The sequence below is a fragment of the Ambystoma mexicanum genome, chromosome 8 (genome assembly GCF_040938575.1).
Source record: "Ambystoma mexicanum isolate Mex_15411 chromosome 8, UKY_AmexF1_1, whole genome shotgun sequence".
Classification (NCBI taxonomy): domain Eukaryota; kingdom Metazoa; phylum Chordata; class Amphibia; order Caudata; family Ambystomatidae; genus Ambystoma; species Ambystoma mexicanum.
This window is the reverse complement of record NC_090929.1, coordinates 1,191,618,196-1,191,630,903: the sequence shown is the minus strand read 5'-3', so window position 1 is coordinate 1,191,630,903 and position 12,708 is coordinate 1,191,618,196. Positions and strand designations below refer to the sequence as shown.

The 12,708-nt window shown below is 41.5% G+C and overlaps 1 protein-coding gene across 2 annotated transcripts in view; it reads left to right on the top strand.

Annotated features, from left to right (window-relative positions):
- Positions 1-12,708, top strand: part of PTEN (phosphatase and tensin homolog) — a 791,199-nt gene that overhangs the window by 281,591 nt on the left and 496,900 nt on the right. For both annotated transcript variants that reach the window (XM_069611282.1, XM_069611283.1), the window contains exon 4: positions 3,922-3,965. In XM_069611282.1, coding sequence (XP_069467383.1) covers positions 3,922-3,965 — 44 coding nt within the window. The remainder of the gene's footprint in view (positions 1-3,921; positions 3,966-12,708) is intronic.

The window sequence follows — 12,708 nt, the reverse complement described above, 5'->3', positions numbered from 1 at the left end:
ATTCAAGAAGGGTTGCAATATAAGTTAATCAGAGCAAACAGGACTGAGTTGACAGAAACAATGGTAAGTTGTGGATATGCACTAGGCACTATGCGCATATGAAAAGATAATGCTAAGGCCAGAACTAATCTTAATACAGGTGAGTAGCCCAGACATTGGGCGCCCCTTCACGCCTTGTAAAGCTGGAGTGAGATGTATTACATGGTCATGCCAAATTGGAGCAGTGGTCAACCAAGTTTCTTGGAGCATAATTAGATCAAATTGCTCTAAGATTCTTTATTGTTAAACAAATGACGTTGACCACATGTGTTCCATGATAGCAATCTGAGCAGTCTTTCCGCGTCCTGTTGCCCTAGTTAACTTCTGTTCCCACAGTTGCAACCACATTTACATACAGATCGATCATTAGGGTTTACCATTGGATTCTTAGTTTGCATTTGTGGTGTTGATCCCGTTTGGGACACACCTCCCTGTGGAGCATCATTTGCTTGAGAGGGGCCTACTTAAAGTAGAAATCCCATATCAAATAGTTGTTCTTTGGCACTCCAAATTGTGTTTCGCACCAATCGGGATCGCAACCATAAGCGCACTGTGCTCAGTGGTTTCATTGATGAACTCAACTTATTCAATGTCTAAGGTTCCGATGTCCTCTTGTTTGTTAATTTAAATAAACAACTCAAGAACACTGTACCTATTTAAACCATATTGTGGAAATGGGGCAGGCCGACAGCCAAGTATTAATGCACCAACATGTGTGTCATGTATAGTGAAATTCAATTGTACCTTCGGAACCTATTTGTGTATCTGGTAGTTTCCGCAGTGATTTTTGTTTTTTTTGTTTTTTGGGAAGGAGAGATAGCAAGAATGTTACAATCTCGGCTCCATGACCTTCATACTGGTCTTCCCTTCTATTCTCAGAGCCAGTAGGATGTACTTGTTCACTCAAGATTTTAGAGTTTTTCGAGCCAACTTCAGGTGTGTTTGCTGCCCTTACAACTCCACTATTTTTGCTCTGGACGTCAGAATCTAATGGACATTTGGCGAGATCAGTTGGCATCATAAAAGGAGCACACTGTCCAATAGACATAGATAGTAGAACTCCTATATTAGGTAAATTTGTGAACCTGACCATGTAGACATCAAACTCCTTCCTAATTTCCTGTCGCCTGAAGGCCTTAAAGGCTTGGTCTTGGGTTAGGCTACTAATTGCGGGAATTGGTGCATTGGAAACTGCAGCTATTTGGGATGTTGAACCAGGAGGTATACTTTGTTGGTTTTGAATCGCTTCTACAAGTTCATCCAAAGGAGGATAGGATTTACTAAAGCTCCCACTTGGAATTTGCAATCCAAGTTTGAGTTTATGAATATGATTCAGTTGCATGTATTTTTTTGAAACAGCTGCAGAAGCCAATTGTGTTTTTAAACAGAGATTTTAAAGCTTTAATGAATTGCTTAATAGCACTTGTCGAAGTGATTTTACTCGTTTTAATGTTCTTATTTTTTATTTTTTTTTTACAATTGCCAGTAATTACTTTTTGATCCCCCTTTTGGTTTTGAAAAAATAGTGTAAGCCTTTTTGCCAATTGCACCTTGTGGTTTTGTTAATGAAGGTAGCAGCCATGTTCAACTGAGCATTTTCTTCAGTGATTATACCTGTGATATATGGTAAAGAAGGCAAAATATCTGTTTGGTAACTTGGCATGTGTACGCTCAATAGAGCGACACAAATTCAACGGGGAGGGGGGCTCTGTCCACAAAAATTAAAGGATGAGGGGAAGCTGCTTTTATTTCAATAGGCCGCAAACGTTTCTCAAACGCCTCGTGAGTGGATTCCCAAGCCAGAATAAAGGCTATTTGTGAGCCCTGAAGGTTCATTTTATCAAAGTTTCAAAAATGTTTCACAATAGTAGGCATGGTCGTATTCATGGCTTCCAATGCTAGTCCCATAACTTTTCCCATCCCTTCGGGAATGTGATGGGGTTCTTTTACTTTTTGCCGAGGAGTAGGGGCAAGAAAAGAGGAAGCCACATTAGATCTAACAGGGCTGGCTTCAAAGAAGACATTTGGAGAAAAGGACGACTTTTGAGAAATACTTTAAGCAGAGTAATCAGTCTGCATCTAATCCAGATCAATGACAGCTATATCGGCCGAGAGATTTACAACATTGCCACCACCTCTCACTGGGCCAGCCGCTACCGCTTCGCTTCTCAATACTGCATTATCTGATGGGCATAGATTGCAAATTGTTGTGTGTGTGCTGTTGGATTAACTGAATTGCACACACCCAACACATGCGTTTCGGCTGACTTAACAGCTGATGAAGGCCCTGAATGCGGATCAGGGTAAAAGAAGCGTACATCAGCTGTGGTAAAGTCCTTCGGTTGATGTGTGGCATATGTTGATGTTGGATCGCATGGTTTTGGTGTAGAACATAGTTTGTGATCAGGATAGCTTTTAGAGAAATCCATTTGCTTTTTCAGAGTAGAATCCTGGCCTCTCTTCGATACATGAGGGGCATGCCTGTACGTAGTGTACAGAGATATTTTCATTTTCAGTAAGAGAATGTTATTAACACTTGGCGTCAAGCCCTTCAATAATATCAGAACACCAACCTTAAGTGCTGACACAGTATAACGACCCCGTAAGCCAAACCAAGAAGCACCAAACAGGAAGGGACCGGACAGTCACCGCACAGCGCTGCGGCGAAGCAGCAATTCACTGGTGCTTCCGCTTGGTGTGCGCGCGCTGGTGCGCGCGCAGTCTCCCTTGTATGATGTCACAAAGAAAAGGGGTGTCGCTTCAGTATATAACTTCTAAAAGGGCAAAGAAAACAAAGGCAAGTAGGCACTTAAATAGTGTCCATAAAGCTGTAAAGCTGTAATGCTGCTGAAAGGTTCAAATACCAAGATTAATCAAGTCCAGTAACACGAACAAGGTAACAACCAGGAGAGGGTCAGGTGCAAAGGGGTGCTTCACCCATGCTTCTGCTTGATACGCGCACGCTGGTTTGCGCAATTTGATGTCACAAAGAAAAGGGGCAGAGCTTCAGTATATACTTCCAAGATTAATCAAGTCCAGTTACACGAACAAGGTAACAGCCAGGAGAGGGTCTGGTGCAAAGCGGTGCTACTTTTAAAAAGTGTTTTTTTTTTTTTTTTTTTTTTTTTTTACACGCAACCATAATGGATTCACAACACAAGCCTGTCCCTTCCCTGTAGACTCTGGCATTCCCAGAATGTCACGGTCAATGGTTTGTGATCGACTGTCTAGTCCCTATCCACATAAAATATTACTCCAAATTGACAATCTTACCATAAAATAGTTCATAGTGCTCCTAAACTGCAGAGCTCAAAGTATACCTTGGTAGAGTATCTGAAATTCTTTGAATATGCAATGCAAAGAAACTTACCTATATGCGTAACACTACCCTCTCCTTTTATCACCATAGAAATAAACAAGCTCATTCTTAAACCCAAATGACTTGGGAAGGTATTTACAAGGAATCCAATATGACATACTATTTTATGCCATTTTGGAGGAAAAGTTTAATTCTAGTTTGAAATGTGTGTCTCGAAGACAAGACACATTTTAATGTGCGTTTGCGTCCTTTGACACAAATTCAACGTATTGAATGTTTAGGGGCGTCTATGTTGAGGAATGTTTTGGCTAGCAGAGTGAATTTACTGTTTCTTGCAGAAACCAACATGTTACTTTTTGGATTCCATTATGATTACTTTAATCTTCCCAAAGTTCCTGGCTAATAAATCATGGATACATTTAATAAGTCACAATTCCAGTCTTTTGCAGGTTGACTGTACAACATTGTGTAAGCTGGCCTCACTTTCAAAATTGTGCATGGTTTCATTTTAAAAATGACTGTTCATCTTGTAATATTTTACAGATGTATGCGTTTTATTTCAGGTGTGCTGAAAGACATTATGATACTGCCAAATTTAACTGCAGAGGTAAGTTCCGAATCCAATTCTCTGAATACAGTTTTCAAAAACTAAATGTAGTTATTGATTTCTTGTCTATTACTTATTTCTGTCTCTGGCAGTTTGCCAGACCTTCAGACTGTTCTGCAAAGAGACCTTGGTGGAGCATTTACTGCAACGGAGCTACAGTTTCAGTGCACAAACTCCTTTTTCCTGTGTAACCCTTTCTCCTGTTTCAATTTTTTGTGCCATACCTCTGGTGTCCCAATGATTCATTCAGTGAGCATGTTATGCGTTGACTGAGGTTGCTTATTGGCTAGTTGACACAGGAAATCTAGAATGCCTAGCAACTACCTTATAGTTTTTCAGCATGCCAGAAATTTACCGTGTGCTCAGGTAGACCCTTTGGGTCGTCCTCTGTGATGCATGCAATAGCTACTCGGACACTGGATGTCATTTATCAATCTACATTTGCCTACCTCCAATGGCATGTGCCAGAAACAGTTTGTCATCAAAGCTGTCCACATTGCTTCCTTGGTACTAGCTTATACCCATGCATGTAGTCCATCTCACCTGTTGTACTATATTCCTTGAATTAACATTCCACAAGCTATACTGGCACTTTTTCCTGTGCCCTCCACCTCTTCGCAATCATGTACGTACTTTCTGATATAGCTGCAACGCAGTGTGCAGTGAGTTACATAAGCTCTACTTGCAATTATAATAAACTCCTGAACCCTTTCCCGCCATACTTGTGGGGTGTTGTCCCGTGGTAGAAAACTGGAATGAAGCATGTTGGGGGAACAGCACTTGAACTAAGCATTCTCTCAAACGTCCCCCACCCCCGGGGGCTCTTCATATAGTTACACTTATGGGTTTCCAAAATACAAAACCTTCCCAACATTTTGTAGGACTGGAGTTGACATAAGTCATCCCCTAAAAGGACAAAAGTATCTTCTGCATTAACCTTTTTTTTTGGCAGTTTTACTGTAGATTTAAACACATTTTAAAATGTACCTGGGATGTTTTTCCAGGTTGGCTCGGTCCTAAAGGGATATGAGTGAGAGAACACTTCGGAATTGTGTCTTTTTAGTTTATACAAAGACTGTGCTAGCATGTAGGTGGGGTCTTGTTACTTGTGTGATTCTCAGAGCTCTGAAGATTCCCATGGACATGCGTGAGAAGGCCATCCATTCCTTTTTTTTGCCTGGAACTAAGGGGCTTGTAGTTTACCTAAATGTGAAAGAAAATGCTACCAGTCCCAGAGGCCAAAGATAAAAAACAGGATTAGATGGCCTTCTTACACATGGCCATGGGAACCTTTAGAGCAGTAGTTATCCCTAGTGCTTTGGCCCAAACTGTCTTTTCCACCTCTGTTACAGAGTAAGAACATTGTCAAGCAACTATGCAGGGCTCTCCTGTGCACTTAATATTCATAAGTCATATGGACTCCCCTGTTACAGGTGTTTGTGCTTTCCTCTCAGGGTTTGCCTTCACTCACTACCAGGTGTAGAGGGCTTGCTAACAGACCAAGCTCTTACCTGGGCTAGCCCAGCTAAGAGAGAGTCTCTGACCTTTGTTCTGCGGATCCAGACTACTCAATGGCTGCTTGTTCAAATCCGGCCTGCCGTTGATTAACAATGCCCCTTAACCACTACACCCCCTATCAGGCAAACCCACACACCTTACTCCAAGGCACTGCAGGCTTTCCCCTCCTCCTCCGGCCATGGTTGTCCCTTAGTGGCAAAACTACAGGGTATCTAAGGTCCCTGCCCATACACCAATTTGTGACTCCTGCACTTATGCTTCACTGATTTTACGAGGATGGTGGAGCTTGGAGATGAGCCCTCTTCCTACCCTTGCCCTAAGAAGAAGCCAATTTCTGCTTGTCTAGGAAAGCCAACACAAAGCTAAGGACCTAGCACTGTCCTTGACATGCTCCATGGCCAGTATGTAAACTGTACCTTCCCAGGCAAGCTTGTCACTTTCTACTTCTTTAGGCTGGATGCCTTGACCTGCTAGCAGTAAAGAAAGGCATGCTTTTTGGAGTACAAGTGTAGACCTGACTTTTAGCCTCAAGTGGACTGATACGTTTCATAAGCAACCTGAATGGACTTTCAGTACACTTTCCATTTTGTCCTTTACTCGCTGCTTGAACCTGGCACCTCCTATGCAAGGTGTGCCTCTGCATAATCTTATCTTTCACAGAGCCCTATTCCTTCTGAGATCCCCTCAACAGAAAGATGCTGCACCGTAAGTTTTAAGCACCTCATGATGGCATCAGAAATAACACGTTTATTCAAAGAACTAATTTGAAAGATCATGCTGTCTTCCTCTGGAACTACTTACTCATCCACCTTCTCTGAGCCTACCTGTCGCCTCCAGCACTGGCTCATACCACAAGGGCCCCTTCTGCAGGCCCTCTGCTGATGTACATTATGGGTGTGCAACCCCACTTTCTCTGCAAGGCTCCTAGGATGCCAACCATGACCATCACATTTACGTAGTTAGTCCTTCTCTGGCAGATGTTTCATGAACGCAACCTTGGTTCCTTCCAACTTCTCAATGCACTCCTCTCTGGTAGGCATCTGCCTCAGTCCGATGTGATAAATGAGGCCAGAAAGGTCAGTCAAGAACTGCACTTAGTGCACCTTACCTACCAAAACCTAAACTCAAATTCTGGGCTATTCTAGAAGAAAAGTTATGCTTGGGCTCCAACTTCCAGCACAGTCTTTGGTGATGGCAGACACATTTTTCTGAGGTTGCCGATTTGCTGCCTCCAGTTTCCTCTGTCTAGACCACCAGGGAGGGATATGAAAGCCCACAAATCTGGTGGGTTAAAAATGTATCTGCACAAGACAGTAAATCACACTGCCCCCAACTCGAAGTACCCTATATTGGCCTTTGCAGCCGCCAAAGGGGTGACCCCTGATCATGATGGTGTCAGCGGTTGTTAATGTGGACAACTCAAAGTGTTCGTGTGGTCGGCCTTCTGGCCCAAAGGGTTGTGTGGATTCCAAAAAAGATGTCCTTTTCTTAGCAGTAGGTTCCTACTTAATACATGCACAAAAGTTATTATCAGAGGACCACCAAGGATGTACTTCCCTGTTTTTGGGGCTTCCCCAGACAAAGCAAGTAAAGGTGTTCCAACCCAAGGAACACAGTAAGCCAGCAACTTTATTTGCTTTGTTGAATCAGATATTGCATCTCCTCACCGAGGACCCCTGTGTTATCTCTTTGGTTTTCTCTAGCTTATGGCTACCTCACCACACTAACAACTTTCATGCAATCTGGTAGTGATAAACATGATGCTCTCTGTGAATGCAGTAATTAAGAACTCTCTACCAGGGAATGCAGGCAGAAATATTACCGGGACAACAACTATAAAGAGACCTGCTTGGCTTTGGCTCAAGGTTCAAACCTGAAACATATGCCAACCTCCTGGAAAAACAGGTAGATGATGACTACCAGTTTGGGATAGCTGTAGATGAAGTTCTAGGGAAAGCTAGAAAGGAAACTGGCACCCTCTAAAGCCTACAACAGATTTCAGGGAAGCCTTTCTCACAGAGGGGAAACTTTGGAGTCAGACGGCCCTTTCGGACGCTGTCCTTCACCCCACCAACACATCAATCACACCAAAGTAGCACAACTTTCCAGAGCAGCCACACTCTGGGAACACGTAGTTAATCACCCAATGTCACCCCCGCAGGGGTATAGCACGCGGCAGAGGGCAAGGCTCTGCCCCTGCCAACAAATGACTACCCAATCACAGTCCCCTCCTATGCAACCCTGATGGGTCTCATTTCAGCTTACACCAACACATGGGAGGATATAACATCAGACACATAGGTCCAGAGTACACTAAAGAATGTGCTTGTGTGAAATAAAACATGATTGGTTGACAGACCTTCTAGCCGCGCTGGTTCCATCTAGGGTAGTCTATGATCTATTAATGTCTGTGCGGCTCCTTGGTGCAGCAGATTGCTGGGATGGGTAACACTCAAACCTTGTGTTTAATGTAGAAAATCTTAAAGTTCGAAAAGGGTATACCCCTATGCAACTGTTCCAAGTAAAATGGTATTCGGTTGCGTATACAGTTAGGTATCCAGTTTATTAAGGCAACATAAACTGAGCTGTACTTGGACCAGCCGCATAGATCTGTCCTGTGAGTATAGTTTTAGTGACGTATGTTACAATTTCAACATAGTGTTGACTCCAGTTTGAGGCAATACTATGAGGAGCAATTACCAACTGTGTGGCCACCAGTTCATCCCATATGTGCTTTGTCAAGGCAGTTTCTGTCATAATATTTTGCACAGAATGTTGGCGTCATATATCTGTGTATTTCATTCTTATCCCATGAATTACCAAAACATAGTATCCTATTACATCTGGTCATTGAGAACGTCCAAGTTGGAAAATGAGATCTCCTATTGGCAATGCATGTGTTATTCACATGCGTTCTAGTTGGAAGTGGACTAGAAAGTCCATATGTTGTACTAAATGGTCTCTGCCCATTGGTCTGGCGTTGCAGTGTTGGATAGCCCAGTTATGTGTGTCCCGCATGCGGGTTTTAGCAACATTTCAATCTGGACTTGTGTAGGTGATTCAGCGTGCCAGTGTGCCGAATCATCTAAACCAGAGCAGGCTGAAAGTTCACTTGTTTATTTTGTGTTTTTTTGTTTATTGACTAATCAAATGCTGAACCTTAACAATAAAAAAAAATAAAAATGACAAAATAGAATTTACATCACAAAAAATAAAACTACTGAATAATACATTAATTTTGTTTCCAAATTATTAAAAAGAATAAAGAAAAACAAGTAAAAACTTAGAAATGTACTTCCAGAACAATATCCCTGAATACAAATGAGACATTTTATTTAAAAATTGCATTCAATTCTAATGAATTAAAGAATCCAACAATTGTAATACTCAATGATCTCTTCACACCACTCAAACATAACTTCCAAATATGCTCAGAGTTCATAAATTTCATTTTATGTAGATGTTTTGAAAAAAATATTTGACGCTCCGTGCCCACCCCTTCACAATATACAAAAATGTTCCAATGATTCGGCAGTCAAACCACAAGAGGTACGTACTATTGACTCCATCCAGATTGAAACGCTTCTGTATCGCCCGTGTCATATCGATGTTCCCCCATCTAAATCTGGCAAAGTCTTTTCTAATTTACGGGCATGGAAATAACCTCCAATGAGCAGCTAGCGTACCAAGAGCCTTATGCTAGTGTTGAAGATGGTTCATTCTCTTCTGGCCATGAAAGTCATTAGTCTGGATACTCCAGTCAAATCTTCAGGTCTCGATTGTCTACCCAATTTCGCCCAAAATGCCCTCACATTTAAGACCAAAGTTCCTAACTGTTTTCACCTTTGTGTTCATCAGAATTTTACTAATTTCCTCATAAAGGGAGTCAACATAAGGGAGGAGAAGTTTGTAAAAGGTCAACAAGTTCCACCTAACCATGGTTCGAATACAGCAGATTTCAATTTCGAATAAAATAGATGTCATAGGAAGTGTTTGGAATTCCCAGTACTCTTCTCAATATCTTGTTTTCAATTTTTTGTAAGATTTGGAGGAACCACCCTTGATAGACCTCGACACCATATGTTCGTTTTGGGATTGCTGTAGTCGTATAATAATTCAAGGGAGGTATCAATGAGTGTTTACAATATTTGTTTAATTTCATCTGACTTATAAGCATGTCAGATTTACTGTTGAGGAAGTTATTCATACTTACTTTGTTTGAGACACCTAGGCTATAGAACCCTACGTATACCAACCCCCCCCTTCTCCAATTGATCATCCCCCATTTGCCAGTTTTCTTTGTCGATACGATTAGTCGGCTTAAAGGTCAATATATCAGTTTTTTGGGCATTCATTTCCAAAAAATATTTTGTGTACCCCTCAAAGGCAGTAAGCAATATTTGTAAGCCCAAGACTCTAGTGTCAAACAATAGATCACGAATCACAAGATCGAAAGCAGCGCTTAAATCGATGGAAACTAGATAGATTGCTTTATAGCTGCCTTTCAGCATGGAATCCTGTAGGCATCTCAGGAGATGGCCATTCAACAATGTCCCATGGCTTCTTCTGAAGCCTACCTGCCAATTGTTTTAGCAGCCGGTTTCCTTGACCCAGGATTCAACATGTATTGGCAACATTGCAGCAAAAATGTTGCTGTCTGCTTCAATTATTGAAATGGTGAGTTAATTCTTGGGTTCGCTACAGGGGCGTTGCTTATAAATCTGGATAATGTAAGATGTATGCCACAAAGAGGGTAGACGGCCAAACCGCATTATGTAATTAAAGAAAAGCAGAGTGTGGCCACCCAGCCATACGGGTTACTTGAGTATATTGGAAAGATTGTTGGGTCCCGGGTTTTAGAATCGGTTGCATTCATGATAGCATAATACAGTTTCTGGTAGGCCTTATATTGTTACACTGTTATAAATGGGCTCTGAACGATTTACCTCAAGGAGAACAGTAGGAGATACCTGATCCTCTGCGTACAGTTTTGAATGTGAAATCCACTGAGATACGGACACAGCATTCATTTGAGTACTCTGGTTGCTATGATTGATCAAATTCACTAATTTCCAGAAGTTAGCAGTTTTCTTGGATTTCAAGATGGACAACATAATCTCAGAATCTTGTTTTATTCTGGCACGTTTGTGCCTCGTCCATTTTTTGTACTTTGAACGAATCAAATCTACATTCGCCATTTCCTTGTTTGTTTGGGACTGTTTTTTAATGGCTCTAATGCTAGATCTGGCTTACTTCAGTTCATTGTATCCAATTATAGTCCCGCTATTCCAAGTCAATCTGTTTCCTTTTGGATTGTTTGACAGAGTTTCAGAATATGTGGATGCACCACAATCAAGTTGAAAAGTCCAAATCACAACTAAGAAAGCAGTGATCACTAAAAGGGGTTGTAGTAACATTCCGATTTTAGCTTTTCTCCAATAAATTTGAGTCTACAAATATGTAATCTAGTATAGATCTGGAGTTACCTCTAGCCCATATAAAGATTCCCGGGATGTCTCCCTTCAATGATACATTTAACAAGGCCCAAATCGCTCCTACTCATCCACCTAACCCCATTTTGAGTTTTACTCGCTGGTTGACGATTCAACAATACAACCAATGTACCCATAGTCCCCTGCTCCGTTTGAGGGCATCAAGAATTTATATCACATAAAACAATAACATGTCTTTGTGTCGTAAAACTCAGCCATCGTTCCACACAAGAAGTGATCTTTTGCAATATGGCGTCAATCAGACCAGGCCCCGCATGCCTGTAGAAATTGACTAACAATATAGTCCTTTCTTCCCCCCCCCCCAATAACTAGTGATTTATGAATTATTTTTTCCTACATTTTGAATGCCACAACCTAATTTAAACAAACTCATAACTCTGCCAGATGGTCGGCCTCGTTTGCTGTGTTTTGCATTTTGGAAGCCATCTAAACTAGGTGGAATGGTAAACCAATGTTCTTGAATACAAACCAAATTGTGAGAACAAATGAACTTATTCAACTCCAAATTATTTTAAAAAAATGCCCTCTCGTTCCATGACATGAGTTTTGGAGAAGGAAAAGGGGTGGATAAAGCCTTTTTAGAGGTTTCAAACCAGACTCATTTTTTAAAGGGCTCCAACAAGCCAAACCAAGACCAGTGCCAGTCCGACAAGGCACCACTTGAAGCACGCAAGTCAAAATCTTTTACCAAGTGTTTTGAATGTCCCCTGTTCTGAATGCTGACTTTAATTGCGTTCCCCTTATTAGTACATTTTAGCTTGTCTTTGCTCTGTCAATTCCTGATCAGTGACTGAAAAACCCAGTCTATGTAGGTTAAGTGATTCCCGTCTGATCACGTCTTCTATCAAATTGGATCCAATGTGTATTATTGCGGCACTGGTACATGAATGCTCATGAAATTCCATGTGGTCAATGTCCTTAGAGCCTATGATGGATAGATTAGGAAGTTCTGAGAAAACAGCCGGAATAGATGTCCCATTGAGAGCAATTAGTCATTCTTAAATATGCGCTCTATAATATATTTGTTATGACTAGCCCTCTGTATTGATTGAATGTTCACAGAGGAGTTGTTATTTCTACCTGCCTTCGAGTCTGAGTTGTCACTGAATCGATTCGCCAAGTGCACATCTTTACCGTGGGCGCCCCTCAATACTCTATAATTTTGTGATCTCACATTATGATCTGTAGAACATTGTTTCGAAAAATGATTGTTTGAGTTTAGGGTCCAGGGTAGTCGGACATTCAGGCATTACTGGACCCTCTTTAGGCTGTGGGGCAATATTATCAGAAGGACCTCCTAACCGTAGGATAATTCTATCCCTTAGGTTTGGAACTCTCATTTATAACATACTTCAGAGCCCTTTCCATCTTAAGTACTCTCCCACAAATAAAGTGGAGAATGCTCCTTTTATTTGGGATTGGCTTGAATTGACATAACTTGAGCCGGATGCTGCTTGAATAGGATCTATTTCCGGCGCCTTCAAAATGTTCACAAACCAATTGGGGCTCTGCTGATGTTTTTGAAGTCGAGTTGAGTGTAAGCAATAGACGTTGAAGAATTATTCGAAACACGCCCCCTAAACATCAGAGAAGTAACCATTTCACTTTTATTACTACGATGTAAGAAAACTAATGGCTTGCCTTTACCCGCATCTTTATGGAGTAAATCTGTTTATAGGAGCTGATGTGTGTACCCACCGCTCAAACAGATG